The sequence below is a fragment of the Monosiga brevicollis genome, genomic scaffold, assembly GCF_000002865.3.
Source record: "Monosiga brevicollis MX1 MONBRscaffold_14 genomic scaffold, whole genome shotgun sequence".
Classification (NCBI taxonomy): Eukaryota; class Choanoflagellata; order Craspedida; family Salpingoecidae; genus Monosiga; species Monosiga brevicollis.
Window position 1 is genome coordinate 380,907 of NW_001865051.1, and position 27,218 is coordinate 408,124.

At 56.1% G+C, this 27,218-nt stretch overlaps 7 protein-coding genes across 7 annotated transcripts; 3 read left to right on the plus strand and 4 right to left on the minus strand.

The window, feature by feature from the left end:
* Positions 1 to 767: 767 nt before the first annotated feature.
* Positions 768 to 6,856, minus strand: MONBRDRAFT_9178 (uncharacterized protein; the record flags this gene model as incomplete). Its single annotated transcript, XM_001746888.1, has 8 exons — positions 768 to 982; positions 1,065 to 1,364; positions 1,538 to 2,743; positions 2,903 to 3,035; positions 3,223 to 3,282; positions 3,467 to 5,656; positions 5,782 to 6,020; positions 6,277 to 6,856. The coding sequence occupies 8 exons, from the start codon at positions 6,854 to 6,856 to the stop codon at positions 768 to 770; spliced, it is 4,923 nt and encodes a 1,640-aa protein (XP_001746940.1).
* Positions 6,857 to 7,767: 911 nt separating this feature from the next.
* Positions 7,768 to 12,182, minus strand: MONBRDRAFT_9179 (uncharacterized protein; the record flags this gene model as incomplete). Its single annotated transcript, XM_001746889.1, has 2 exons — positions 7,768 to 9,136; positions 10,618 to 12,182. The coding sequence occupies 2 exons, from the start codon at positions 12,180 to 12,182 to the stop codon at positions 7,768 to 7,770; spliced, it is 2,934 nt and encodes a 977-aa protein (XP_001746941.1).
* Positions 12,183 to 13,106: 924 nt separating this feature from the next.
* Positions 13,107 to 17,149, plus strand: MONBRDRAFT_26424 (uncharacterized protein; the record flags this gene model as incomplete). The annotated part of the gene is made up of 15 exons (XM_001746772.1): positions 13,107 to 13,194; positions 13,296 to 13,601; positions 13,697 to 13,755; positions 13,884 to 14,006; positions 14,108 to 14,197; positions 14,365 to 14,618; positions 14,720 to 14,760; positions 14,895 to 14,969; positions 15,093 to 15,313; positions 15,407 to 15,502; positions 15,608 to 15,750; positions 15,954 to 16,131; positions 16,254 to 16,516; positions 16,610 to 16,841; positions 16,949 to 17,149. 15 exons carry the CDS (start codon positions 13,107 to 13,109, stop codon positions 17,147 to 17,149), a joined length of 2,370 nt encoding a protein of 789 aa, XP_001746824.1.
* A 477-nt stretch (positions 17,150 to 17,626) lies between these two features.
* MONBRDRAFT_26425 (uncharacterized protein) lies at positions 17,627 to 18,275 on the minus strand (the record flags this gene model as incomplete). The annotated part of the gene is made up of 2 exons (XM_001746890.1): positions 17,627 to 18,114; positions 18,194 to 18,275. The coding sequence occupies 2 exons, from the start codon at positions 18,273 to 18,275 to the stop codon at positions 17,627 to 17,629; spliced, it is 570 nt and encodes a 189-aa protein (XP_001746942.1).
* A 411-nt stretch (positions 18,276 to 18,686) lies between these two features.
* Positions 18,687 to 20,599, plus strand: MONBRDRAFT_37534 (uncharacterized protein). The gene is made up of 2 exons (XM_001746773.1): positions 18,687 to 19,994; positions 20,091 to 20,599. The coding sequence occupies exons 1-2, from the start codon at positions 18,784 to 18,786 to the stop codon at positions 20,368 to 20,370; spliced, it is 1,491 nt and encodes a 496-aa protein (XP_001746825.1). The 5' UTR covers positions 18,687 to 18,783; the 3' UTR covers positions 20,371 to 20,599.
* An 88-nt stretch (positions 20,600 to 20,687) lies between these two features.
* On the minus strand, positions 20,688 to 22,571 carry MONBRDRAFT_26427 (uncharacterized protein; the record flags this gene model as incomplete). Its single annotated transcript, XM_001746891.1, has 4 exons — positions 20,688 to 20,804; positions 20,893 to 21,062; positions 21,152 to 21,218; positions 21,330 to 22,571. The coding sequence occupies 4 exons, from the start codon at positions 22,569 to 22,571 to the stop codon at positions 20,688 to 20,690; spliced, it is 1,596 nt and encodes a 531-aa protein (XP_001746943.1).
* A 496-nt stretch (positions 22,572 to 23,067) lies between these two features.
* Positions 23,068 to 27,103, plus strand: MONBRDRAFT_37535 (uncharacterized protein; the record flags this gene model as incomplete). The annotated part of the gene is made up of 6 exons (XM_001746774.1): positions 23,068 to 23,304; positions 23,429 to 23,544; positions 23,895 to 24,003; positions 24,135 to 24,587; positions 24,942 to 25,298; positions 25,942 to 27,103. The coding sequence occupies 6 exons, from the start codon at positions 23,068 to 23,070 to the stop codon at positions 26,989 to 26,991; spliced, it is 2,322 nt and encodes a 773-aa protein (XP_001746826.1). The 3' UTR covers positions 26,992 to 27,103.
* Positions 27,104 to 27,218: the final 115 nt, after the last annotated feature.

Consider the following 27,218-nt stretch of genomic DNA (forward strand, 5'->3'; position numbering starts at 1 on the left):
GCTGAGTAACAAAAAGCGTTATCAAGATAAGATAATCAGTAATCCCGTTTGCATCAGACGAAAGATGCTTGTCGCTGCAGTCTGTGCCCAGAAGTACTGAGACCTTCATCGGTCTCCGTCAAGGGCTGCTCGGACTGCATGAGCTCGGGGCAGCACTCGTGCAGGCACACCAATATGCCATCCATGGTCGCAGTGGAGGCAGTCAACAGCACAGTTGTGGCGTCAGCCAAGACTGCACGCACGGTCTCATCCGTTTGTCTAGCATGGAAGTGTGCAGAATGAACGTTACGTCGTCGACGAGGCAACCCGAGGCAGCCGCTTACACAAGCTGCATAAGCTGACTCGTCTCATCAACAGCATGGTGGCGCAACGAGACTGGGAAGAGCCGAATGATGATACAAAAACACAGAGACCGACGACAACTCACCTGATAAGACGAATGACCCCCAAGGTCTTTTGAGGGCGATGGCACACCAGATGTCGTCGATCAATTAGCATGAGACGAGTGTCCTAAATGTGTGGGCAGCCGAGCAAGATGGGCGTGAACATCAGGCACTTCAAGCACCAATGACAGGCAAAAGCAGGTTTCATGAATTCTTACCTGATTCATCAGCAAGGTCTCCTGCAAATTTGTTGAGCACCAATGCAGTGGACAACGGATAGCCAGTGTGAGTCGAGATCACTCAGAAAACGCCAGCAATCAAAAATAGCCATGTCCACGCTGCCTACCGCGCTGTCAAATACAAGCAGCGAGCTTTGATTCCAGCTCACAGTGGAGCCTGTGCACGAAGCAAAGCGTCCACAACCGGATGTGAGTCCGGGCGACAGCATACTCGAGTACAAGGAGAAGCGAGGATCGGCGCGCCGTACGAACCTGGGCGCACGGCACGGTGATGGGCGCCAAATCCCGGGAGCACGGCCAGAACGCGATACCCTTGCAAGTGTTTTGAAGCAGCTTCCACGCCGGCATCGGTTCCTGCAACTGGGATCGGTAGCAGCGCACGTTAAAACTCAGAGACGAGCCAGCCAGATGCCTTCTGCAGGCTGATGAGGGATCCTCATACCTGGTACACAACGCACGCCCCAAGGCTGGTCCTCACTGCTGAGGATACGGCCCAAGCCCGAATCATGAAGCAGCGGTCGAAGCAGGCTGGGATGTTGGGGATCATCAATGGGCAGCTGTTCAACCAGATTATCAACCGCAGCGTCATAAGAAATTGGCACGCTCATCGGTGGTGATTCGTGCGCCACTGCTTCAGGATCACTGCTGGCGGATTCTTGGTATGCTGGGGCTGAGCCCGCGGCCCTTGATGTACCCCCTCTGGCCAACGCCTGCAGACTGCCCAATTGTTGAGCACGGGATCCTAAAAGAAAGCACAGGTCAATCACAACAGCGGTTGCAGAAGCATAGGTTAACCGAAAAGGCATTTGCAGTCGAGAGGCTCAGGGGAGGGATTCGTTGTCTTTTTATCCTTTCTTTTCTCGCATATCAGGCTACAAGAAGACCAGCAACCAGAGTGCCAACACAACAACTGACTTGCAATGTGGCTCCGCACGGCCTCCGCTTCTGAGCCCCGGGCGTTGTGCAAAGCCTCAAACCACTGTGCATTGGCAGTATATTGGGGTGACGCCGTGGAGAGGCCCTTTGGAAACGGCGGGGGGTGATCCGCGATCAAGTTCACTTTAGATCCTATCACGGTATACGCGGTCACCGGGGTCTCCGTGGCCTCGAAAACCAAAGGACCACTCCAACCAGTCTGTCCGCTCTTCCGCAAAGCTTTGATTTGCACCTGGACGGTGGGATCGCGTTGCCAGCGACGCCGCAGCTTTAGATTGATTTGCGTGCCCACGTCAATGACGACAAGCCCTTGGCAGCCCGCCTCGGCGTTATCGGGGTCATACAGAGCCAAAATAGGCGCTGCTACGCCTTGAAGTTGACCGAGGATGCATAAAAAAGTACGGCGCCGCGTGCGCACCATGCCCGCCAAGGAGAGCGTGAAGTTATCATCGGGCCGTAGAATGGGCGGTACGTGCAAGGCTGATACATCAACAGCTGGACTGGGAGCACGTATTTCCCAGAACGTCCCGGTATGCTTGGTGAGATTCCAGGCGTAGGCCAGAGCCACAACCAGACGCTGTTGTTGCCAGTACTCTTGACAATGGGGTAGATCCCACTCAAACCCCAGCAGGGCCAACTCTGGGCGCTGAGGTAACTGCTGTACAAGGTCTGCAAACTGTTGGGGAGTTTGGGCGTGGTTGACCCGAAACTGCCAACCCCGACGTTTGCTGCCCCACGAGTCTTGTAAGCAATACGGAAATGCAGCCAACTCGAGCTGCAGCAGCTGCGTGCGGAGGGCCGCGCGATCGCGCCGCTGCTCGGCCCCGCCAGCTTTGGAATGCAACAAAACCAGGCCAATAACCAGAAACAGTACGACGATGGACAAACCACCACCAAAGATCAAGCCAACGCCCACTGCACTGCTCGGTGTACTCGTCACGAGTACCAGCGCACAAATGGCCGACCACAGAGCCAACGTGACGATTCCCAGGCGAACCACCAGAAGCAAAGGATGAGTTGCGAGCTGTACGTTTGCACGGCAGCTTTTGGCCGTGCTGCCGACGAGCAGGGCCACGTAAACCACTATCAGTATGGCATACTGGGCTTTGACCTCGTGACGCAAAAACAATACCGCTCCGACAATCACCAGCTTTCCCACATTGAATGCGATCGTGGCCCATGGTGCTGCAATGAAATAAAACGAGAGGGGAGGGGGATGTAAGGAAGAAAATCACGGTCAGGCAAATGACAGGAAAGTGATCAACCGCGGAGCAACCGACATGTCCTTGCAGAAGCTGGCTTGCTACACTCGTTTTGATACTCAAAGCAGGAGGCAAAACATACCAAACGCCAGTTGCTGAGACTCGTTGTAGATACGTGCCTCAACCTCTGGCAGGAAAAAGACCATGGCTGGTACAAAAAAGCTCAGGGCCAGCAGGGCTATCAATACGAGCGCTGCATGCGTAGTGCCATAGCACTGTCATAACCGCCAAAGGATCGAGGGGAAGCATGGAAACAGCGAAAGTCGTGTGAGCAGGCAGAGCAGCATTGATTTGCACTGCAAGCAAGGCCAAAGTGGTCATGCGCGCAAACGAGTTGTTGTGGGGACAGGCACTTCATGCCAGATTGACTCGAGACCGCTTCACATCAGCTCCTTTCCTTACCGGCAAGCTATGATCAAAACTGGAGCGCAACGCGCCACCCAACACCTCGCACGGCAGCACCTAAGCCGACAGACAAGAGGCGTCATTAGGACGGAGATGCACGAAGACTGTCAATGCAGGTGAGCGGCGCGAAGGCCGGGAGCCGACACGTCGGGCCAAGGATCGCAGCGTCCCCCTCTCCCAATACTAGTGGGAGTGAAGAGTCTTGACGCTGCCTCCGTGGATCATACAGACTAAACCTCACCTTGGCAACATTGAAGGTGGCGGTGATGCCCAGGACATTGAGAAAGGCGCTCATGAGCAGCTGCCAACCAAATCCCAAGTTGGAGGGTTGGGAGTGCCCCTCCAACACGGCCCGAATAGCGGGCGAGGCAACGAGGAGGTAGGTGATGAACACGCCAGCAATGGCAATCCAAAACGTCACTTGCGGGTTCAGGTTGGGAAGCGCTTCGGCAAACTGCAAGGTCACGGCTTCATAAGTTTTGACCATGACATCCAAAGTATCCCCGGCCAGACCGCTATCCAACTCGACCAAGGCCGCCCAAGGCACAACAAAGAGCTGTGCCGCTTCCACGAGCAGCCCGAGCACGGTCAGAAGATTCGCCAGATTGTAATTGATGCCTTGCAACCGATCGACCTGCGCAAAGTGGGACAGAGTACTTGAATGACGAGCGCTCGCATTGACTGCAAAAAAGCCGCAAAGAGCCAAAACTCCAAGTGCAAGAAAATAGGCGCCAACTGCCCAACGCGCCGTTCCTTCGCGATTGGGCTGCCAGTAAAGAGGGAGCATAAAGCAGTAGATGACCATTCCGATCGTCACCACGGCAGCCATTGCAGCACGCAGGCTGCTAGGCCACCGCAAAAATATGAGGCACCAAGTGATGGCTTCTCCAACAACGGCAAATCCGACCACAGAGGTAAGGATCAGCGTTTTCCAAAAGTCAAGACTAAAGATGTGCCCCAACAATTCCGAGAAATCCGTCAAAACCTGCTCCGTGTGATTGGCGACGACCTCGTGCCAACCAACCAGACCCTGCACGGGAAGAGCATCGAGGGCAGCCACCAAAAATGGTGTGGTCTGGTACAGCGAGCCTAATACAAAGACACTGCCAATGAGGGCTAGAACGTCCTGGCCAAACTCAACCAGCAGGCGCAGCCCCAGGGCGCGAGTGCCCTCGAAGCGCCCCTGCAGGGCGCAATAGAATGACCAGTGGTGAAAGGCCCAAGCCCAACGCAGGGGCCAAAGCAGAAGCAAGGTGAGCCCCAGAAGGCCAGCGAGGTCTACGGCATATTGGACCAGGTGACTGTGGCAGAGTTTTCTCATGCTTGAAAAATTCCAATTGGCACGTTGTGCTGCCTCCTCCGGTGAATAGGGCACTTCGTGCAAGCACTCGGCAAGGTAGGCAAGGTGGTTTGCCTGGATGGTGCCTTGGGCACTCCATTCACTGGGTGCTGAGGCGGGCATCCAGTCCATCTCCTGCGCGGCTTTGACCAGGGGCTGTGGGAGATAATCAATGTCATACAGGCGCCGCTTGGCGCGCACAAGGGCGCGTGCGGATTTGGGACCCTGGGAGAGATGGTAGAGATACCGCCGGACTGCTCGTCGGCATGTTTGAGCCCGTCGCGCCTGAGCATATACTAGACGGCCTCGGGATATTTGTCGCCAAAAGACAAAGCCACGGCCCAAGGGAATCAAGGTGAGGACCAAGATCAGCAACAGATTCACGAGATGCAATAGCCCGCGACCAAGTTCGAGGCCCTCTTGTAGGACCAGACGGGGAAAGGCTTCGTTTCGGAAGTCACGGCTCTCCACGGGAGGATCAGTAAGACCGTCACAAACCAGCAACGGTTGGGCGGGGCGAACGGTATTGATATCAAGATCGGTCTGCAGCCAGGCGACCACGTGAGCCATATCAAACATGACTTGCACCAGTGGATCTGGACCGCTGCTCGGATCGACGACGGTCAAAACAAGTCGATGGGAGTGTTGCAGGCGAAGTAGAACATCGTGAAGTTGCTTGCGGCTTGGACGAGGCACGTGCAGGGTGAGGACCGCTGTGCCGGCCTCGGTGGTGGTGAGGCTAATGTCCGGTGGGCTGAGCGTGAGCGGGATGAAAAGCTTGACGAGGGCGATGGCTGAACTCCCAGCCACCTTGCTGGCATCACTCCAAAAGGCGGCGTTTCCCGTCATGTGAAGCCGCAAACGCTGTGGCAGCAGCAGATTACGGGAAGCCTCGGCAAGAATAAAGTAGAGAGCAAGCTTTTTATTTTGTACGAGCATGTTGAAGTCTGCGAGTTGGGCTTGGGTGCGCTCGGCGGGCATAAACCCCGAGAGAGCACTGCGCAGGCCCGAGATGAAGGGTATGGTTCGATAAAGAGTGACGAGCTCAAGGAGTGCCGCAATAAACAGCAAGAGGTCCATGACCAGAAACTTCTGCACCAAAACGAAGGCGGCAGGCCAACAAAGTGATACAATTGTGCCCCGTGTGGCGAGGATTGAGCGCATAAAGAAGAACACGAGTTTGGGAGGTTTGTAGCAGTGTCGAGGCGCTGGCTTACGGCAAGGCAGACCAGCGCGCATTTGCGCCACCTGTGCTCGGTCTCCTTGTTATTGAAGTTGGCTCTCAGGCTGGCCCAGAGTTCTGAGGCACGGTAGAAGGTTAGGAAGACGAGCACGCCCAACGTCAAGCAAAAGAGGTCAACAATTGCCCAAAAGACGTGCGCCAAGATGGCACCCCGATCGAGATTCTTGTCCCGAGCGTCTTGCAGCACCATCAACATGCGTGGTGACAAAAATGCTGGTAAAAGGAGCACGGCTGCACAACACCAATAAACAGGCCACGGGAGAAGCAGTTCGAAATCAGGCAGGTTTCGTCGGTGAATGAGCGCAACAGGCAGCGGAGGAAATTGACAACGATGAAGTTTGCTCTATCCGTCTGCGTGGCAGATTGGCTCTCAAGGGTGGGAATCAAGGAGAGAGAGAGAGAGAGAGAGAGAGAGAGAGAGAGAGAGGGAAGCTGGTGGGGGTGGCTTTGAGGTTGAGCGCGGTCGTACCTTCAACGAGGTCAAATAGTGTGAGGAGCGCGAGGCCAAAGGTACCACCACGAAGTACTAAATAGCGTTCAGCAGCCGAGGTGGTATCGTCGCGGAACTCTTCCAAGAGCTTTTTAAAGTGCTTGCGGCAGCGCGGGTTGAGGTTGACGAGAAGGTAGGAGGGCAGAAAGAGACCAAGGTCAAAGATCGGGAGAAGGGCGCAGAGGGTTGAGCCAACGATCAGGAAGGGGGTGGCGATGATGAACAGGAGATAGATGAAGCCATCCTTGGCTTTGAACTCGACCCAGCTGTCGACGGCCCTAGTACAAGGCATGGTGCCCGTGCAGCTGTCGTCTTCACTGAGCATGTCCACATAGGGTTTGCTCATACCGGTCATCACCTCAGTGAAGGGCTTGATGTTGAAAAACAGGGGCAGGCTGAGGACCACGCCCATCAAGGAGAGACCAAGGTGTAACATCCAACCGGTAACCACCACGACGTTCATGAGTACATAGAGACAAAAGGCCAGGCCGCGGCCGACCAGACGTAGGAGTTCCACCAGCACATTGATCAGGCTGCCGAGAAAGGAGTCGCTCGCCATTGTACCGGGGATCGACACCCGCCCCCGGCTGGGCAGGGTGGAGGACAAAAACAGATCCTTTCGCCTCAAAGAAAAGATCGATCAGAGACGAAAAGTGGATCCAGATATAGATCCGATGCCACTGACACTCCAAAGTGGCGCCGAGCAGCAAAAGATGCAGGACATGCAATTGAAAGTGCCGGGAGAAGCGCTAACGGTGGGCGATCAAAGCCCACCGACCAGGTTCAAAAAAAATGCTCGAAACACACACACACTCACACTCACACATACACGTGAAAATGAACGCAAGCCTCAACAACTCTCATTTATACTACAAGAAGTAACACTGTAAACATTATTCAAATTTCTTTAACTTCATCAAGTATGTATATAACTTAAATGTCAGCACCACCACGCCATCATCCAATTTTGGTGTGCTGACAACGCATTTTGTTTGCTTCGGGGCTCGAGGCGAAAGGAGGAGCGAGAGGAGGCGCTGCTCGTCCGCCTACTTTCTCTGAACAAGAATGACAACTAGGAAGGGCAAAGAGGCTTTCGACTCTTCATCAGGCCTTGAAACGTACCAGCTGACAGCATTAGCCATGCCAATTTGTGATGCAAATAATTCCAACGTATTTAATAAATTTTCTCTAAACAACAGGATGTGGGCCTTGGATGGCGGCCTGGGAAGCGGAATGAAGGAGAGGACTAGAGGCTGTCTCGGGAAAGTTGACTGAATGTGAGTAAAAGGAGCGAGGAAAAGGCAAGACAATGAAAAGGGGTTCGTTTGGTCAATTGTCGATGCAGGGGAAGCTCTGCTTCCTTGGCGTCATAGCACACACGGATCATAGATCCAGTGATGTAAAATGCCGGCACATACCACGCCGCCACAATGGTGGCATGGAGAACCTCACAACTTCAAAAATACCATATCAGCTCTGCTCTGCTCCGCTCTGGGAGTCAGGATGTAGCTGAGCCCATCGTGCGGTGTGACCAGCGCTATAGTTGGTAAACTGGCTCTTGGTGAGCAGGAGGGGGCGATCACGGCCCATGACGTAGATTTGGCGCTCCACGGACGACTGCTTTTCAGAAGTCACTCCCGCAGCCCAACTCGCAAAGTAGAACCCAGTCATGAATGCATCAAAGCCTGCCCGATGACCATGAACCGTGTTGCCGGCTGCACCACTTGGGGCCACAGTCAAAGGCACAGAACTGGGTTGGTCGCCCGATGGTGTTTGGCGCGGCTTGCGTGTACGCGCTTCCTGTACATCCAGCACCAGATCCAGGTCGTGTAGGTTTGGGCAAGCCTCTCCCCTATTGCAATGCCCAAAGCGCTCGTAATGGCGACACAGTCGCGACGCCTCGGTCAAGGGCCATCTACTCTGTAGCGCGGGCATGGCGTACTCGCCGCGATAGGATGCGGGCAGATGCATGGTGTACGCAGGCTGCTGCAGCGCCATGCCAACGCCCCGCTGCACACGTCGAAAAGCGGTGCGAAACAAATACTCGAGAAATGACGCCGGCTCTCGCGCCTCATACTCGGCCACATATTTGGTGTCAATGACTCGGCCAAAGAGCTGGGAACAGTCGGCCACAAACACGTCCAGCGTCGCAGGTAGATCAGCCCACAGGTGCTGATACAGAAAGCAAAGATCAAGAAGCCCATTGTGCGTCACGATGGGCGCGGTGCTTTGTATCAATGCCTCGAACACACGCCGGGGCACCTCTTTACGGATCAGAGCCCTCGAAGCAGCGGAGTCAGACCTCGGCCCCGGCCCCGGCCCTGACCCTGACGCTGACCCGGCCTTGGCGCGCTTGCTTGCAGGCGGGGCCTCAGCTTCGGTGGCACCAGCCCCGGGCGTGTAGGTCAGCCCGTCGCGCACCTGGCGATTAAAGTCGAAGCCATGCCGCAACAAAAATTGCAGGCTGAGCGGTTCCACCACGTATTCACGCAAACTGGATAGAAGCAGCTCAAAGACCTGAACCTGATAGTGCACTACAGCATTCTCTGAAGACTCTGCTTGTGGGTGGCTTTCGGAAAAAACTGCCAGTCCCATGGATAGCAGTGCACGCGAGCGAGCCGCTTGGCAGTACACCCCATATTTGGTGTTCATGTCCTTGGCCCGAGCCTGCCGGCGATCGCCAAGACCCGTCATCTCAAGGTCCAGCGCCACAAAGCTAGCGCGAGAGAGCGCCAGCATCAACCGCGGCAACAACTTGGTCGCATTGTCGCGATGCACCTCCACCACCGTCACCATTGCAGGCAACCCGCCCACTGCCGTTTCCGCCATGGCCTGTTTCCTTTACAACACAACACAACGGGAAAAAAAAAAAAAATTGAAATGACACAAAGAGACGAGTTTGCTTTCTAAGCAAGGGGTTTTTTTTTTTTTTGTTTTTGTTTTCTTTTTGTTTTTTTTCTTTTGAGGGCGTGCCTGTGTGTGCAGATCGCCATGAGACGTGACTTGTTAATTAGGAGTTGGGAGATTCGACTTGTCTCACTGTTCTGAGCAAATGCGACATTCTCCGAGGAAATACCTCGTCTATCCACAACGCACGTCTACCCGCAGACGCACACACACACGCACACACACGCAGACGCGCACACACTTCTGGATGGTGGTAAACTTCAAGGTTTTGGCTAGTGAACGGGTGCTGGCGCATCTACCAGGGTCAAGGGGAAGCCCGCCAAGACATCCTCTACAAACTGTGCAACAATGCCTATTGACAAGATGGCAGATAACAAAGCCCATGAGAGTGGGCAGGCATCACATGCTAGCCGCATCTTCCAACCAAGTCAAGGCATAGCACTGACCCAAAGCATGGCTGACGCGGCGCAGCGTGGGGACCGCGAGATCCGGAGCCTCGGGCAGGCTTTGGACAAAGAAAATGGCACCGTGCAAATTGTCCGGACTAAGACCTTTAAAGCGGGCCACATCGGTTGAAAAATTGTTTCGCAAGTATTGCTGCAGTGTCGGCCAATGATCGAAATCACCCGGGTCTAACCTACTCGATCCCATCCATCATGTAAGCCTAGGTTTTCAAAGGCACGAGGAGAACCAAAAACAAGGATCGTTCTCGCCATAAAGTGTTGCGGCTTGCACCATGGACTACCCAAAAGACACGCACTCACCCCCCGGCTTTGCTGTTGCTCCCGCCAATCACGATGCGCGCTGCCACCTCCAACATGGCGTGGGACACTGGAGTCACACGTTTTTGCTGCCGAATCTCATTGCGCACGGCCGTGGGGATGGCAGCGGGTGGCCCCTGCGCTTGAATCATGGCCATGAGCTCATGCCAGCGTTGGCGCAGCTCGCCATAGCCGTGCAGCCATTCCAGAACCCGCGCCAGCGCGTGGCTCTCCTTAGCAGCGAGAACAAAGCGGATCGCGCGCGTACACACACACACACACACACACACACACACATACACCAAGCAGCAGCAGAATAAAAAGTGAGGTGGTGACACACGAACGGACGGGCGGCGCTGGCTTTGCACCAGTGCACGCTAGAAAGCGAGGCGCGCAGGCCATACAAATTGGGTGGCTTCAACCGAGAGCTGGCTCATGGCCTCCAGAGCCAATGTGCCAAAGGGGCTGTCCTGGCGGATGTCAAAGGAATCGAGGCGGGGGCACAATGTCCTGGTGGAAGCCCAAGCCAGTGCCAAATTTTGTGCGAAAGTGAAGAGGCGGCGCAGCGAGCGAGCCAACGGCAAGCGCACGATCGCGCTGATACAAACAAACAAACGAGCCGGTGGCTCCGACATGAGAGGGGAAAGCTTACCGGGCCTTGATGCGGGCTTTGACAAGGTCCCATTCGACGGTGAGATTGTGCCAGTCCTCGGCAGGGTCCAGAAGTGCGACAAAGGCAGTCAGGATGTGAACGACCTCTGCACGCGGCTTGCGATAACCGGCCAATTCGTTGATATCCTGCTCACTAATCTGCAGGCCCAGGGATCGTAGATTGTCGGCGGCGCGTTGAACCCCTCGTACGCACTCAAGGCGCCGCGCACAGACATCCAACAAAGGAGAACAGCGCCCAACGCTGAGCGTCAGGTCCAAATCGCGCACGAGCAGCATGCGGTCGAGCCGTCGCAAGATGGGCTTGGCCGTGGTCGAGCGGACGCTTGAGGTCGCCGCACCGGCCTTGCGACGGGTGGAGCCGCCGAGGCTCTTTGGGGGCGGTGTGCGTCGACTGCGAGATGCCACGCCCACGCCGGTGCTAACCGCATTCGGAGTGGCGGGTGAGCGTGCGGGCGTGCTACGCCCAGAGCTGCGCCTGGAGATGGGCCCCGGACTTGCTGGAGGTGGTGACGGGGTGGGGGCTTCATAGATGACCGAGGGCACACTTGCTTCATCGAGTCGGGTCGAGCGACTGCCGGGCGAGCGACCATTGGGCGCACTGCGGGGCCTCGGGCTGGCGCCTGCGCTGCCACCCTGGCGAGGACTGCGCGCCGCTGCTGTGGAGTTCTTTCCCGCAACGGGGGACGCCGCCGCGGTGGCCCGAGCCCGCGCCGTGGGCGTGAAGGCCGTACCTTTACTGGGGGTGCGAGGCGATGGGGCTTGCGGGCTCTTTTGACTCTGAGGACTGTGGCCCGGGCGATTGCCGGCACCAGTGGTCGTATGCTGGATGGCCCTTGACGATGGGGGGCTGTGCGCCGAGGCGTGGGCATTCAGAGTGGGGTCGTTGGCGTGCGGCAGGCGAACAGGTAGGTGTCGGCGACCACGCTGGCTGACCGAGGTCATGGTCGTGGAGATGCGAGAGGGGGCGGCCATGGTGCCACTGTCTATTGACTCTGCAACCTCGCTTGAATGGACCGCATCGGCAGGTAGCAAACCAGTAATGTCAAAGGCCTCCGTGGAGAGGGAGCGAATGCGCTCCTCCAGAGACATGGGGTCGAGGAGATCGAGCGACTCGGCCGTGAGCCGCCGCTCCATGGGAGCCGGCCGAGCAGGTGAAATGTCCTCGTCAGTCTTTGATGGACTTGCTCGCTTGGGGCCTGTGACTGCCTGTTGGTGATCCCGGGGAGTGGCCCCGCGTTGTTGGGCTTTACTGTGGCCAGTGATGGGAGTCTCGGGGGCAGACGTCGCGCCGGCTAGTGGACGCTTCAGGGAGCCGCGGCGGGATGAACTGGCGGATCGTGACCCCGAATTGCCCGCTTTTTTGCTGCTGGCACGCCGCTCAATGATGGGATCGTACACAAAGACATCGCGGCGCATGGCGGCGCGGGGTCGGTTCTGGGCATCAGCCAGCTGCAGTTTGGCATGTTCCCGGCGCCGAGCGATGGCAGCCTTGGCCTTGCGCTCCGAAGACGCCGTGGGCGCCTGTAGACGTTCAAATACGCTCATGGTTGCCGTCACTGGCCCCCAACACTGCGATGGCGATCCCTTCTGAGGGCCACACACACGCGCTGCCGTTTGAGGCTATGCGTGCTGTGGTGTCCAGCGTCCGACAAACACATCAAGTACGAGAACCAACCCACATACTCGAACGGCAGATACATGCATCCGCTTGTACGTTGCCTACTGGAAAAATAGCTGCTCATCGGCACTCAAACCGCGGCGCCCTCGACAGCAGCCTTAGAGCTTAGAACCTGATGAATGAATGAAGGGGTGTGAGTTGTTCCTTCTCTCTGCTTCCTTAAGAAATGTCACGATCAAATTTGTCGTTGTGTATGAAACGGCATCGGCGTGCGACGACCCCATCTCTGGCCGTGAGCTGTACATGCTGCAGGCAGGTGCACCATGATCCTGTCGTTCTATACACACACCCATAGCCCCCACGTCATTGACGCCGGGCGACCTCCCCCTGGCCCTACCCAAGAACCACCGCCCGCCGCCATTTCCGATCTCCGCCAAGAGGCGACGTTGTCGATAACACCTATTCACAACGATCCCTCTATTGTCAGCACAGAGGTGAGCCTAAGTTGGCTTCAGCACCACAAGAACCCACTGCGATGACCTTTGAAAAGCCTGCACCAAGTGTGTGAGCGGTTCCATGGTGTTATAGCGTTATAAACCGTGAGGATCGACAAATACTGCTTCCGGTACAACATCAACTCGGGCATTCATCGTCATCGTCATCCTCCGCGGCGACTTGATCCTTGACATCGAGGCTGCTGAATGCATTTTCTTTCCTCTGGTTCTTGGTGGTTGGACTGATCCGTAGTTTTGCAGTCTCAAAACGAGTCATTGACCTGTTGGTGGTCTGAGAACGACCCGTCACTGAAAACCGAGTCCGTCATGTCTGTCGCGGGCTCGAACGGCCATAGCATGGGCTTGGCAAACGTGCCGCTGACCAAAGTCACTCTTTACAAGAATGACTATGCCCATTGCTTGCGCATCACCCCTGCACACAAGGGTCAGTTCTTCTCGAGCCGCGGGCATCCACGATGAGTGTGCTCTCTTTATCGCCCTCTCACTCCCCCACTGTCTCACGCCCCCCACTGTTGTCTCGCTCAGGTACATTGCTGGCCCACAACCGGCGCGGTTTCAAGCTGAGCGTTCCACAACAGACGCACGACGTCATTGTAGATACGCTCGCGGCACGCATCGGCGATACGGTGCCCTCCACCCAATACAACATTGAGGCTGCAGATCGCTTTGCCGAAGCTCGCGCTGACCAGGCCAACCTCTACCAATTTGATCTCAGCGGCAGCATCCGGGGCTTCCTACGCTCCTGCATTGGTGCTCAAGTGGATTTGACGGTTGCTCAGCCCTCCAAAACTGACACTGGGATCGAAACCTTTGTCACTCACACATACAGCGGTGGGTTGTCACTTTTCAGACTTCTTGGCCCAAATTTGTCCGCCACCTGGCCGCGGGCATTGTATCTGATCAGGCCCCGCGATTCCGCCACCTAGGACTCCTCGCCATGCTGCAGGATGAGCGTGTAGAATCAGTGACTAGCGATGGCACCACGGTAGGAACAGCTTCAGCCCACTCCCACCACCCCCCTTGCTCTCATCGATGACCTACTGACTGTCGGTTGTACCGGCTATGCCCCTGGCTCCTTTGGGCTCCCTTGTTCGATTTTATTTTCGGGGATAGGTTACTCAGACAGTAACAACCGCTTCACTTCTGAGCAGTGAGAAGGGTCTTCAGCTAGTTCCTCTTGTTCACCTTCGAACCTGTTTTATTCACAACAAGGATTTGCGCGATCAGCTCGAGCAGGTGTGTGATGGGGGTGGGGGGCGGGCGCACCCCAGATATCGAACGTGCTCGAAGATGTGTACCACTGTGCTCACCCACAACGTCCTACCACCCCACCTCAGATCATCTGCCAAAAGCTGCAGCGCAGCCAGGCCTATCAATCCAAGGAGTCTGGCCACGCCGTCATTACCTTTCTCACCCCACCTGAAACGGTGCGTCCTCGCCTTGTGGCCTTGCTGACATGGTCATAGTCGCGCCGCAAGACTTGCGAGTCCCCTGCAAAGGGCAGTTGCACCTCTGCTCATCCCTCCTCAACCCCAACCCCAATCAAACCCTTGCATGCTTTGGCGGTCGTTCCCGTGCTTGTTCATAACTGCAGGACGAGCTTGATCTCTCCGTCAGCTACGTTTGTGACGCCAAGGAGTGGTCTTGCACCTACCACCTCGACGTGCCAACGGCGGCCATCAAAACACCGACTCAATTGCAGGCCATGGCCAACATCCACAACACGACCGCTGAAGACTGGCGCAATGTCCAGGTCTGTCTTATGGGCAGTGAGCTTGAACTTGTCAACGATGCTGCCGCCTCCAGCAAGCAACAGCAGGCCAAGAAGAAAAAGATTCAAGCTCGCCAGTGAGTCTGTCCGCCCCATCTGATTCCCTCGCAACCATTCAACGCAATATTTCTTCGGTGCCATTGCACTGCACCCCCTCATCCCACGTGCGATGATCCAGAGAGCGAGGCTCAATGACCATCTTCATCAAGACCCTCACTGGTACGCCTACAGTGATTCTCAAACGACTGTCTTTGGGGTTTTGAACACGAGGCTTCTGCCCATACAAGGCTGCTGGGTGTCTTGGCTGCTGTGTTGGCTGACTTGCCCATGACTGTGTGCTTTTTTGGTTGCAGGCAAGACAATCTCCCTCCCCGTGTCGCCCTCGGACACCATGGCTGTGATCAAGAGCAAGATTACCGACCGCGAAGGTCGGTAGCTTCCAGACTTGGTCGCTTGCAGACTTGGTGGCGCTCTGCCTCTTCCCAAAACTTGCAGGGCTCTACTGGAACCCTTTTGTTCCCCCTGATACTGTGCTATCGCGGTGGCTGTAGGCATCCCGCCGGATCAACAGCGCCTCATTTTTGCCGGCAAGCAGCTGGAAGATGGTCGGACCTTGAGTGATTATAACATTCAAAAAGAGTCCACCCTGCACTTGGTGTTGCGGTTGCGTGGGCGTGGAGCCGATGCCGATGCCACGGATGATTGGGAAGCGGTCGACGTGTCCGCCATGGCCGGCCTGACGGAACGCATTGCCTACAATCTCAGCCAGCCAGTCAGTGTGCCGTGCCCCCTCCCCTCCTCTTCCAAGCTTCCTGCCACAGCAGCTAGCACCGCCTCGTTGCTCACGGGTTTGCTGCGTGCACAGGTGGATCTGCGTGCCGGCGAGAGCGGCGTTGTACCCGTTGCCACTTTTCCCGTGTCAGCCCGCAAAATTTTGGTGTATGATCCCTCCTTCAACAAGGTTTGGCCAAGTTGCGCTTTGCATCCTGAACTTGCTGCACGAGAACCGTGCTGTCCCCTGACTTGATGACATTTCTGGACATCTCTGGACACGCTTACCCGCCAGGTCAATGCCATGCATTCAGTCCACTTGTTCAACGAGTCTGAGGCAGCCCTGGCCAATGGTACGATCAGCATGATGCAGGAGGGCCGATTCGTCTCCCAAGTTGAATTCAGCCCCATGCTGCCCAACGATGACGCTGTAATCCTGTACGATCACGCACAATTCTATGCCCACGCCGTGCCCACTCTGTGCACCCCATGCCGCGTGCCTTTTGCCCTGACTCTTGCCGCCTGATCGGAGGGGGGGTGGGTTCCTGTATCTGTTGCAGGCCACTACATCTTGAAACAGCTGATATGCATGGTCTCGGGCCAACCATTTTGTTTGTTCAAACGTGTCTCGGACACCGTAGAAAATTCAAGTGGGCCGACATTGGCTATGTTTCCCGCCGAACGACGGTATACACCTTTGTCAACAACGGTCAAGAAGCCATGTCCGGTCCCTCAACGCTCTACATTAACCACACGGCCTCGATGACTCACAACGGCTACAGCATCTTGACATCGGAAAATGCCATCAAGCGGGCAGAGGTCCGTCGAGTTGCGGGTGCGGGTGGCCCCAAGACAGCTCAAATCTCTGATGCCAGGGGATGCGCTCTGTTCGGTGCACTCACACTCACCCTCACATTCACTGGTCTTGCTTCTGCTGATAGGGCTTTTGTCGCTATGAGCTCACATTGGCGCCTGGTGAGACAAAGTCCATTACGGTGGAAGAGGAAGCATCTTACGAGGAGAAGCTGGAGCGCAAAAAGTTGATCAGCAAGCTGCGAACAGCCTCAGAGCGGCAATGGCTTTGCACAGACATCTTCTCGCACGAAAATTTGGAGCAGCTGCTTCGAATTCTCAGCTGGGAGTTGATGGAGAACACTTTGACCGATGCAATGGAAGATTGCCTGGAATTATCAGATTTGCTCAAGTCAGGCCACGCCGCATTTCACAACCCTGGCTAGAGTCATTGTTCGCTGACGCCCATCTCAACCCTGATGCATAATTTGGGTCGACTGAATAGGGCTGAGCGATCCCTCCAGGAGCTGAACCGAGACATGGACATGACCGGCCCTGTATTCGAGCAGTGGAAGGTGGTGCTCGAAGGCCCGATCAGGCAGATATTGGAGACGACGCAACGCTTGATGAATAAACAAAAGCAGCTGCAGCAGGCCAAGCAGGAAGCTGAGACCAGCATCAGCACCATCGAGACCGACCAATGCCGCATTCGAGACAACCTGAAGTCCTTGGAAAAGGTACGCGCCCTTGTGCGGGTGCAGAGTGGTGCCAAGGACATGCACAAGCCCGAGACGCCTCAGATTAAACTGTTTTCACATACATTGCGCCCTGTCATTCTGTTTAGGTGCGTGGTGAAGAGCTTGTGAGTCGATATCTCAAGGACATGAGCAAGGCCGAGGATGATTTGCAGGCACTGCGGCAGCAAGTGCGTAGCCATGAGCGTGAGATCAAGTCCCTGGAGGACGAGGTGAAACAGCAATCGCGCCTACTGCACGATGAAGCGGAGAAGCTTTGCGATCAGCTTCCGCCATCTGACGATTGTTGAGTGTGTGCGCCTCATGCGCACGCGATGGTGTTGACGCGATGGTGTTGACGCGATGGTGTTGGTCATGTCGCCTGGCGCGGATGCTGGACTGTTTGCGTGTTTTTGGTTTGATCAGTGTCGAAACTCATGTGCCAACGGCATGATTTGATTGGTCCAAATTTGCTTGGAAGTAATTCACATGTCAGCTCAACCGTCAAAGGCCTCCAAAAGAGTTGAAAAAGGGAGAAGAAGAACAGAAACAACACATACGCGCGCGCGCGCGCGCGCAAACATGGCATCATGGAAGAGACTCACATACACAAGACGGGGGAGCCGAGAACACAAGAATAAACAAGCAGGGCACTGGCATCGGATCGAACCAAGCACGCGGGCACGGCATCATTAATCATGGGGTCGTTCAAAAGAGGATAGCATATGCACGTGGATACAGAGACCAAGACAACACGAGACGTGTTCAAGAAAGAACACGAGAAGGAACTATATTTTAAAAGGGTCCTTAACTTTGGCCTTGGCTTCTTCTGCTGCTGCTGCAGCAGTCTCAAACGGATCCACGGGTCGGCCACGGGCTAGCTGCAAGAAGCGCTGGCCGGCGCGCTTGGTCATCATCTTGATGGGGTCGTCTTCGCGCTCAAAGACATTGGTACCAGCCATCACCTGCAGCCGAACAAGGACGTAAATGACCGAGTGCTCCTTGAGGCCAGAGGCAGAGAGCGTGGCTGCGTCGTGAAGGATTCGAACGCGAAGATCGGCTGGCCAAGGCCAGCTGGGGCGGAAGGCCCGAATCGAAGCCACCGAATGACCATCTGGATCCTGGGGCGTCGTTGGAAACAAGAGCGTCATGCAGTCGACAGAAAACTTGGTCAGCTCGGCCACGCGTTCCTTGAGGGCGGCAATGGTGGCAAAACGCAGCTCAGTGACCTCCAACGGTCGACCTGAGAGCGCGTGCACGAACATCGGCATCCCGCCTAAACAGCCAACCCGCGCGATGAGTTTAGCAACCGTGACGGAAGCGGCCAATCGTTATCAACCCGCGCTGCGGCGTACCAAGCGTGTGCCCTGGAATCTTGGGCGGTTTCTCTGGAGCCTTTTTGGATCCCTTCTTCTTGGCGCCCTTCTTCTTGCCCATATTCAACGGTGGGCGTGCACGAGGGGCACGGATCCAATGCTCTCGCGAGGAACGGGGAATAGCTGCACAAAGCTGAACTCAAGTCGTGCGCGGTGACCCGACCGATCCTGTATATTAAAGCGCCAAGCCCACCTGAGCCCGTTGGACACCAAACTTCATGTGAGAGAGACGCAGACGGTGACAGAGACAGAGACAGAGACGGACGGACGGACGGACGGACGTGCTGAAAAGCTTGTGGCTTTGACGACCACACACACACAATAGCACAAGACGTTGCCAACCACACACACACACACACACACACACACACACACACACACACACACACACACACACACAAACACACACACAAATTGTCAGACATTCCGACGGTTACTTTTTTCTTTTTTCTTTTTTTTTTCTTAAAATGTGGGCGAGGACGGTGGGTCGTGGGCGATTAGGCATCGCTGTGCAATGTCTGTTTGGGCGACAGGCAAGGGCAGGGGTGGGGGTGATACCGCAGCGGAGCATGCATCTTTTTACGTATGATCTGCATCATGACGTGGGTGGTGCGGAGAACATGTTGCGGCTTCCACTTGACCGACACGAGCGAGACTACCTGCCGTGGGAGCGCCACATCCATGCCCTGGTGGTACTGTTGGTGAAGCAGGGCCGCATGTCCGTGGATGAGCTGCGTCGTGGTGTGGAAGGACTGCCGTCGTCCCTCGCGGAGCAGGCTAGTTACTATGAAAAGTGGGGCTTGTCTGTCAGCCGCATCTTGACCGAAAAGGGCACAGTGTCGGGCCATGAGCTCGAACAAGGCTTTCTGGGCGTGCCCACTACAGACTTGCCCCAAGTGCCGCGCTTTCAGGTGGGACAGCGCGTCATGGTACGCCCGTTTGGCACCACCTTTGCCTATCGACAACCACACCTGCGTGTCCCGGGCTACGTCCACGGTGCCGTCGGAACCATCGTTGAACTGCCCGGCCTCTTTCAGGACCCGATGACCGGGGCCTACGGTGAGCGTGGAACGGCCCAGCCGCTCTACCGAGTGGCTTTCAGCCACCGTGCCCTCTGGCCCGAGGGCGCTGCGCACGCTGAACCCGGTGAGCTTGAGGATGGTGTTGTTGTGGACGTCAGTCAACCGTGGCTGGAAGCCCTAAGCGAAGCCGACTACGCCCAGCGCTTGGCCACGCTGCATCGCGTTGCCTTTACCCCCGACTCCAATCCCCCCCAAGCCCACAAGCACCATCATCATCGTCATCACCATGACCATCACCACCACCACCACCATCATCATGCAATGCATGCCGAACATGAAGCGCACACGCATGATACTCGGTATGGCACAGAGCAGGCTGCCGTGGCCAAGGAGGCCGCCTTAGATTTTCCCTACCAGCCCTGGTGTGAAGCCCTGGTGCAAACGCTCACCAGACGCGGCGTGGTTCGATCTGATGAATTACATGCCACCCTGGCCTCCCTTGATGCCCTCCAAAACTCTGGAGCCGGTCCACAGCTCGTGGCACGGGCCTGGAGCGATGCAGCCTTTGCCGAGTGGCTCTTGACGGACGCTGCCGCTGCTGCAGAAAGCCTCGCTATCAGGACAACCAACTACGATGCCGACCCGGCCAGCGCCGAGCGCGTGGGTGGGCATCGCCTCTTTTCTCACAATCATACTGAGCTACGCGTCGTTGCCAACACTGACACGGTCCACAACCTCGTCTGTTGCACACTGTGCAGGTACGAGAGCACATTGTGACGAGGCCCTTGTTGATGTTTTTACGGGCTCACCCACATTCCTTTCATTCTTCCTACTGCATGGCTGTCCCACCGTAGCTGCTATCCCACTGCCATCCTAGGCCTCTCCCCGCCGTGGTACAAGTCCAAGGTTTTCCGTGCGCGAGCCGTCCGAGAGCCACGCCGCCTGTTGCGCGAAGAGTTTGGGCTAGTGTTGCCAGAGGCGCGTGGCATTCGCGTTCACGACAGCACGGCCGACTTGCGATACATGGTACTGCCCCAGCGGCCCCAGGGCACTGAAGGCTGGAGTGAAGAACACCTACGCACCATTGTCACCCGTGACTCTCTGCTGGGGACAGCCGTGCCTCGCGTTGACTGATCTCCCGTCTGCTGAGCCTTTTTTTGTTTTTTAAAACACCCCAGGTTGCGAACCGAATTGGGTGTGTGGGCGGAGAACAAAACAAACTGTGAATTGGCACAAACCGAGTAGAGACGCGGTGCAGTGAGGTGCCAAGTCCAGAGCCACTTTGCACTCTTCCTCCAACTGCTTCAAATTAGGATAAAAATAAAAAAAGGAGCAGGTTGAACCAGAATCGATTTGAACATCCAAGTTGTAACATGCATGCCTTTTTGATCAACGCCCTGCTGGGCAGCCAAGCGCACCCACCAACACCCACCAACACCGTTCTCAAAGCGTCAACTCGAAGAGATAAATTTAACGTTGGTCACGAGCCGATTGTTCAGAGACTCTGGCGGGAAGGCTTGATCCACGTGGAGCGGAAACACGACGTGACGTGTTGACTCATAAAACACCTGCGCATCAAGTGCCACAACAATGTATGAACACGGAACCAGGCAACCGAATACAACAGGGCATGGGATGCAAGAGCTGCATGCATACCGTGTTGTTGTGTGTGTAAACGACCTTGAAGGCGCGGGCTCGCTTGTCATATCGTGTCACAATACCCAGCACATCACTGGGCTGATAATTGACGTACGGCCCCACTTCATCTTCGGCCTCGCGCGCCGTTACGCGACCAGAGCCCATGAAGAAGAGACAAAAGTCAATGTCTGGGCAGGTGCACCGCAGCAAAATGAAACAATCACTGTACTGGTGTAGACGAGGCCAAGGCCAGGCAGGATGGGGTGGGCTTGCTCACCGTCATAGTGCTGGTCTCGCTTTCCATGAAAATTGCGTTGCACATTTGAAAGGCCCACAAAAAACCACTGCGATACCAGCAAGTCAAACATCCTTTTGAGGGGCGCGAGCCACAAAATATGACGCGCCCCGACACCAAGACACGGCAAGCGTGCTGCAACTCAAACAACGCGACACACCTGATCCGTTTGACAAGGTTGAAAGCTCACGCCTCGTATGGGCCCTTCCTCGCCAAAACTCTGGGACGAAATGGAGATGAATCCCTCGTCACCCGGGCCTGCCTTGGCCTCAGCCAGGCCGTCGAGATCCTCTTGTTCTGCTTCCTCCTCAGCTGTTACCGTCTCGTATTGGCTCATAGAGAGCTCAACGGGTATCTCGTACGTAATCTTGGCTGGTGTGGAGGTTGGGTGCCTGGCCATGTCATAGGCAGCCACACCTGGGGCATGATCGCCAGCACGAGCGAGGTCGTAGTTGGTGGCTGCATTGTCGGTTCGGTCAGCTGTCCCCACATCGTAAACAGGCGTTGCAGGTGCTCGGCCTAGATCGTAGGCTGGGCCGGCTGCGTTGATGGCCCGCCCCGTTGGTGCTAATGGGTTGGCTTGATTATCATAAATGTCTTCTTGCACTGCGTGAGACTTGGGTTGCGCGAGGGCCGTGAGCACTTCGTCACGGAGCAGGGCTGCTGGGTTGAGGGCCACACCCAGCTGTTTATCTTTTCGGCGTGCGTAGGCAGCCACCAAGGATGAAAGGCTAGCAAACGTGGGCGTCTCCCCCTTGACGTTGGTAATGCTCAGCGCTAGCAAGCCGGCGCGGTTGACCACAGGTACATTGACGGGGCGCAGCTGAGTGTCCAGATAACACAGCGTCGCAAAGTCTTGACCTGAGGTCAAAAGGGCAAAAGCGCCCGGTCCCAAAAGCTGGGCCTTGGTCTCCATCAAGGCTAGAATGGAGTCGCGGTCAAAGGCCAGCAGGTACCAGGGGCTCTCGCGCGCAGCGCTGTCGAGCAGCTGGGCCACATCACCGCTCACCTCCTTGGACGGGCGACGGGCGCGGCGACGGATGGTCCGCCACTCGGTGGTAGAGAGACGAGACATGCCCTGAACCTGGAGCTTGGGAGTGTCCGATTCGAGCTCGGAGTAATCTCCTGGCAAGACATGGGTGTACTTGGATCCAGCACGCCCACGCGAGATGCCACCGCCCGTCGTCGGGGTATAAGGGGAGGCGGACGAGATCGGCCCCGACTTGATGGTGGGCCGAACAGGGGAGTACTCGTAGACATGATCGCTGGACACTGGATCGGCCTGCTCATTGGTATCAAAGACAATGCTCTTGGTGACGGTGGGAGCCCGTGCACGTCCGGTGGGTGGGGCTGCGCCCTCTGAGCCAGAGGCGGGCTTTTGCCGGCTCTGCTTCTGTCCCATTCTGACCAAATTGTACTAGCTATCGCACCAATCAACACCCAGACCTAGACACCTATACCGACGGCTGACGCTGCTCCGCCCCCCGCCCCCCAAGCCATCCCCGATATCACCAACCCTCCACCACCCGCCATCAACGCTGGCCAACACGTTCCGTGGGTTGATGTCGCGCTCAAAAAAAAATTGAAAAATGAGACAACAAAAAATGATGACAACACCTCTTCTGAGAAGGTGTAGGGTGCTCCTGCGACCCTATCTCTTTCCTGTGAAACTCTGAAACTCTCGCTCAAACTCTCTCAAAAACTCTCTCAAATTCTCTCAAACTCTCTCTGTCTCTCTCTCTCTCTCTCAGTCCAAGCGAGCACACCTCAGTTCAGGGACAGGTGCGCTGCTGACGAGGGTGAAGCTTGTGAGGGTGGGTGGTATATGGGCGGACGAGGGAGGGGACTTGATTTTATTTATCAGCTCGGCGCTGTCAGGAGTAGATGCTACGGTCGTGATGGCAGAAGCAGCCGAGGCTGGGTTGGACGACGCGCTCCTCGAGGCCCGTCCGCATGCTGACTCCGACGAGCGCGACAACAAACAGGATGACGAGCACCAGGCCACCGAAGAAGAGCTTGAGCTCGGCGAAGACCCCACCATCCGCTACGACTGGCAGCGGGGTGACGTTGAAGAACGACGTAGCGCCATTGAGCGCCGCCGCATGATGCTGGCCGAGGTTGACTTGACCAAGGACGTGCGCTTACAACGGGTTCGGACTGCTGCCGTTGAGGGTTCATGCATGGCGTGCGCAGGTAGTCGCCAAGAGTCTCCTCTGGGTTTGATTGCCTTCTTCTTTGGCCATTTGTATCACCTGATAGGAATGGATGGATCTGCTCAATGAGCGCAATTTGATCGCCGTGGAAGATCAGCTGCGCGAGCAGGAGGAACAAGCGCAAGCCCTCGCCCGTCTGGCACAAGAACCACAACTGGCCGGGTATGTCATTTTTCCACCACAACCACACACACTTTTCCGTGCGAGCCCCAAGCACCTATCTCTTCCACACAAATGCTGCCCGCGACCTCTGCATACAAGGTAACCTGTCCGCCTCGACTTTCGACCTCCAGGTGGCTTCAAAAGCTAGGCACGCGTCGGCCGCGTCGCTGGAATCGCCGATGGTTCAACTACAATCCAGAGACGGGTGTTCTTCAATGCTTTCAGCGCGAGAATCAAAGCAAACCTTATCGGTGCGACTTGGTTTTTTTGCATTCGCGCGGTCAATGGCCGAATGGGTGCGCTGTGCTTGCTCGAAACTTGATGAGCTAACTGCTGCGACTTTGCTGTAGCACCCTGGACCTGGCCGATATGGCGCGCGTAATTGCTACCAATTCGTCGCGTACCAGCCGCTTCCAGATCGTGATGCAAGATGGCACGACCTGGGATCTCAAGGCGCCCGTATGCATCGCTCAACACACATGCGCCTGGCCTGTGTAGATCAAGAGCGGGAGGCTCGGGGAATGTGTGCGATGATATGCCTGCTCCCTACGACTGCCCGTTGACCCGTTTCCTCCGCGCCTCCACACTAGGATATGCCGACCATGACCATGTGGATGGACGAGCTCCTCATGCGACAGCAGCAGCTACGTGAACAAGCCCTCCGTGAAAATATGACGGCCTCAGGGTTTGCGGCAGGATCCGACACCCGCTTCACGGCTGAAGAGGAAGCACTAGCCGCCCCTCCAAGTTTTGATGAGAGCTTGGACATTCACCCCCAGGGCCCGCTGGCCAATAGTGCCGACCTCTACACGGCGACGGCTGCCGAGATTGCGAGCATGCAATCGGAAGACGATGACGACGCGTCCGAGCAGGATGCCAGCGAACTCTCCGATGAAAACAAGCGTCTCACAAAAAAGGTGCAAGAACAAGCCAACATCATTCGTGAGCTGCAGCAGAAGCTCCGCAAGCAAAACGAGGCCCACCGAGAACTTCATGCTGCCCACCTCACTCTCCAGCAACAGTGCAAAGAATATCAAGCCGACGTAAGCCAAAGCTGCCGACATTGGCTTTCTGACCTTGATTTTCTTTTCTTTTTTTTTCTCTCTCTCTCTCTCTCTGGCCGGGGCGGCGTGATTGAAAGGAAGCTCCTTTGTTTGGCACCCTCACCCCCATCTGTTGGTCCGCTGCAAAATTCCATGCCGATGTGTGCATTGTATATCGCGCGGTACAGAACACACGTCAGCGCGAGGTTGTTTATCTGCTGCAGGAACAGCTTTCCACTCATGACCGCGAGGTAGACTCCTGGCACCTTGCTTCGCCTGCTAAGGCCACGCACGGACAGCATGTATTCATTTGACACCTTGATTCCCCGTGCCTCGGCCGATATCGTTCCTTAGCTGGCAATGCGGGACACGCGCCTGTTGCAGGCAAACGAAGAGTTACGTTTGGAAAAGGAGGCGCGTGAGCGTGAGCGCTCTCTAGGCCTGTCGGCACACCAGCTACAAATGCGTCTGGCCTGGGTTAAGGCTGATTTGTCCCATCACCAAGCCTTGATTGAACTCTACCACCACCGCTTGGCCGGGGCCACGGCCTGTGTGTCCCTTTACCGAGCCATTGCTGATGGAATGGATGCCACCACGAGTGAGCGTGAGGAAACGTGGATGGCGCAATTGGCTGACGCTGACCACGCCCTCCTCTCTTCCAAAGTGCGCGCGGATGGCCTGCAGGAGCAACTCAACGTGCTGCAACTGCAGGTGCGTCAGTGAATACTTATAACGACGCTTTCGGGCTGAGCCCGATCTTGCTGAGATAGCAAGCGTGCAACTAATTGAGATCCCAAGAAGAAGTCAAGAGACTCGAGCTGTCTCCTCAGTGAGCGTGCCTATCAAGAAACACACACACACACACACACACACACACACACACACACACACCTCCCCCATGATTGTGCGCCAGACCTCACACGTCAAAAATGTAGCAGTCGAGACATGGAAAATGTCCTTTTGTTGATTTTCCGTCATCACCTGCGTTTCTGTTGTCATTTCGTGTGTGTGTGTCTCTCTCTCTCTCTCTCTCTCTCTGTCTCTGTCTCTCTCAATTAATTCTCTCTGTCTCTCTCTCTCTGTCTCTCTCTCTCCTCTCTCTCTCTTTTGCTCATTTGACTCTGCTCGTGCGAATATTCACTTCGGCTCAACACGGGGTGCGTTGGAGGGGCTCGATTGGCAGCTGGGAGCTAGATCTGATGGGTTGGCTGATGTGGGGTAGAGTAGAGTGGCTATTTGGACCGGCTAGAATTGTATTGTTGTTCATCCTTGCTCCGAGGGAGATCAGCCCCTCGCCTCGAGTGTGGCCAGTGCGCAGCCGACCCAACTCATCTGGCGCTTCAATTCGTTCTAGAGCCCTGACGCTGGATCTAGCTTTTGTTCATCGCCATCTACGTGTTACGCCGCTACCCCGGTCGACATGGCGCAGACCTTTGATCCAGCGCGTCCGCGCTACGATCAGACGACCTTTCAAGGTCGATTCCGTCACTTTATGGACATTGCCGATCCGCGCTGTCTTGCACCGTCCCTCTTCTTTGGGATGAGCCTAGACGAGAGCGTGTCACTCATGGAACAGTGGAAGACCAACGCTGTCCCAGCCAGTGTCCCTGCCGAGCGCCTCTGGCTTGCCAAGAAGATTCGCGACTCGGCCATCCACCCCGATACTGGCGAGACGATCGTGCAGCCCTTTCGCATGTCCGGTTTTGCTATCTATGGCACCCCAATCGTTGTGGGCATGCTCCTGCCCAATCCCACCATTGCTTCCACCATCTTCTGGCAATCCCTCAACCAGACACACAACGCCTGCGTCAATTATGCAAATCGCAATGCTTCCCAGGCCACGGAAGTCAGCGATCTGGTCACTGGCTACATCGGAGCCGTAGCCTCGAGCGTCTCCATTGCCGTTGGCCTGAACCAGCTCGTCAAGCGAGCCCGGATTTCCGAAGGCCTTCGCACGGTGCTCAGTCGATTCGTTCCTTACCCGGCCGTGGCCAGTGCCAGCACCGCAAACATGCTCCTCATGCGCCGCTCCGAACTCAAAAACGGCATTGCCATCAAGGACGACGAGGGTTCGGTCGTCGGCTTTTCTCAGAAGGCAGCTGAGCGTGCCATCTACCAGACCATGCTCTCTCGCGTCGTGTTGCCCGCACCTCTCCTACTCATTCCACCCATGACAATGATGGCCCTGGGCAAGACTGGGCTCTTCAACCGGCTGCCCCGCGCCCGCATGCCTGTCGAGGCAACCGTTTGCGTATTGGCGTTCGTCTTCGGCCTGCCCTTTGCCATCTCTCTCTTCCCGCAGGAGGGCTCCATCACCGTGCAGGAAGCAGAGCCCCAGTTCCGAGGTCTTCAAAATTCCAAGGGGCAACCCGTAGAAACGTTCTATTTTAACAAGGGCCTGTGAAACCCCCCTTTGTCCTATCAAGGCTATGACAACCCCTAAGGCTGCGGACCCTTCCTTCGTTTCACCCGTGCCCCTTGCTCCTTTTGCAGTCTACAAATTTATATCATAAATTACCTCTCGGCGCGATTCGATCTGTTCTAATATTCATTGCACACCCATCTTTCGGCCCCAGGCTGTGAGGATACACAAAGCACGGGGTGCTAGAGGATGCAAAGATGCCAACCCTC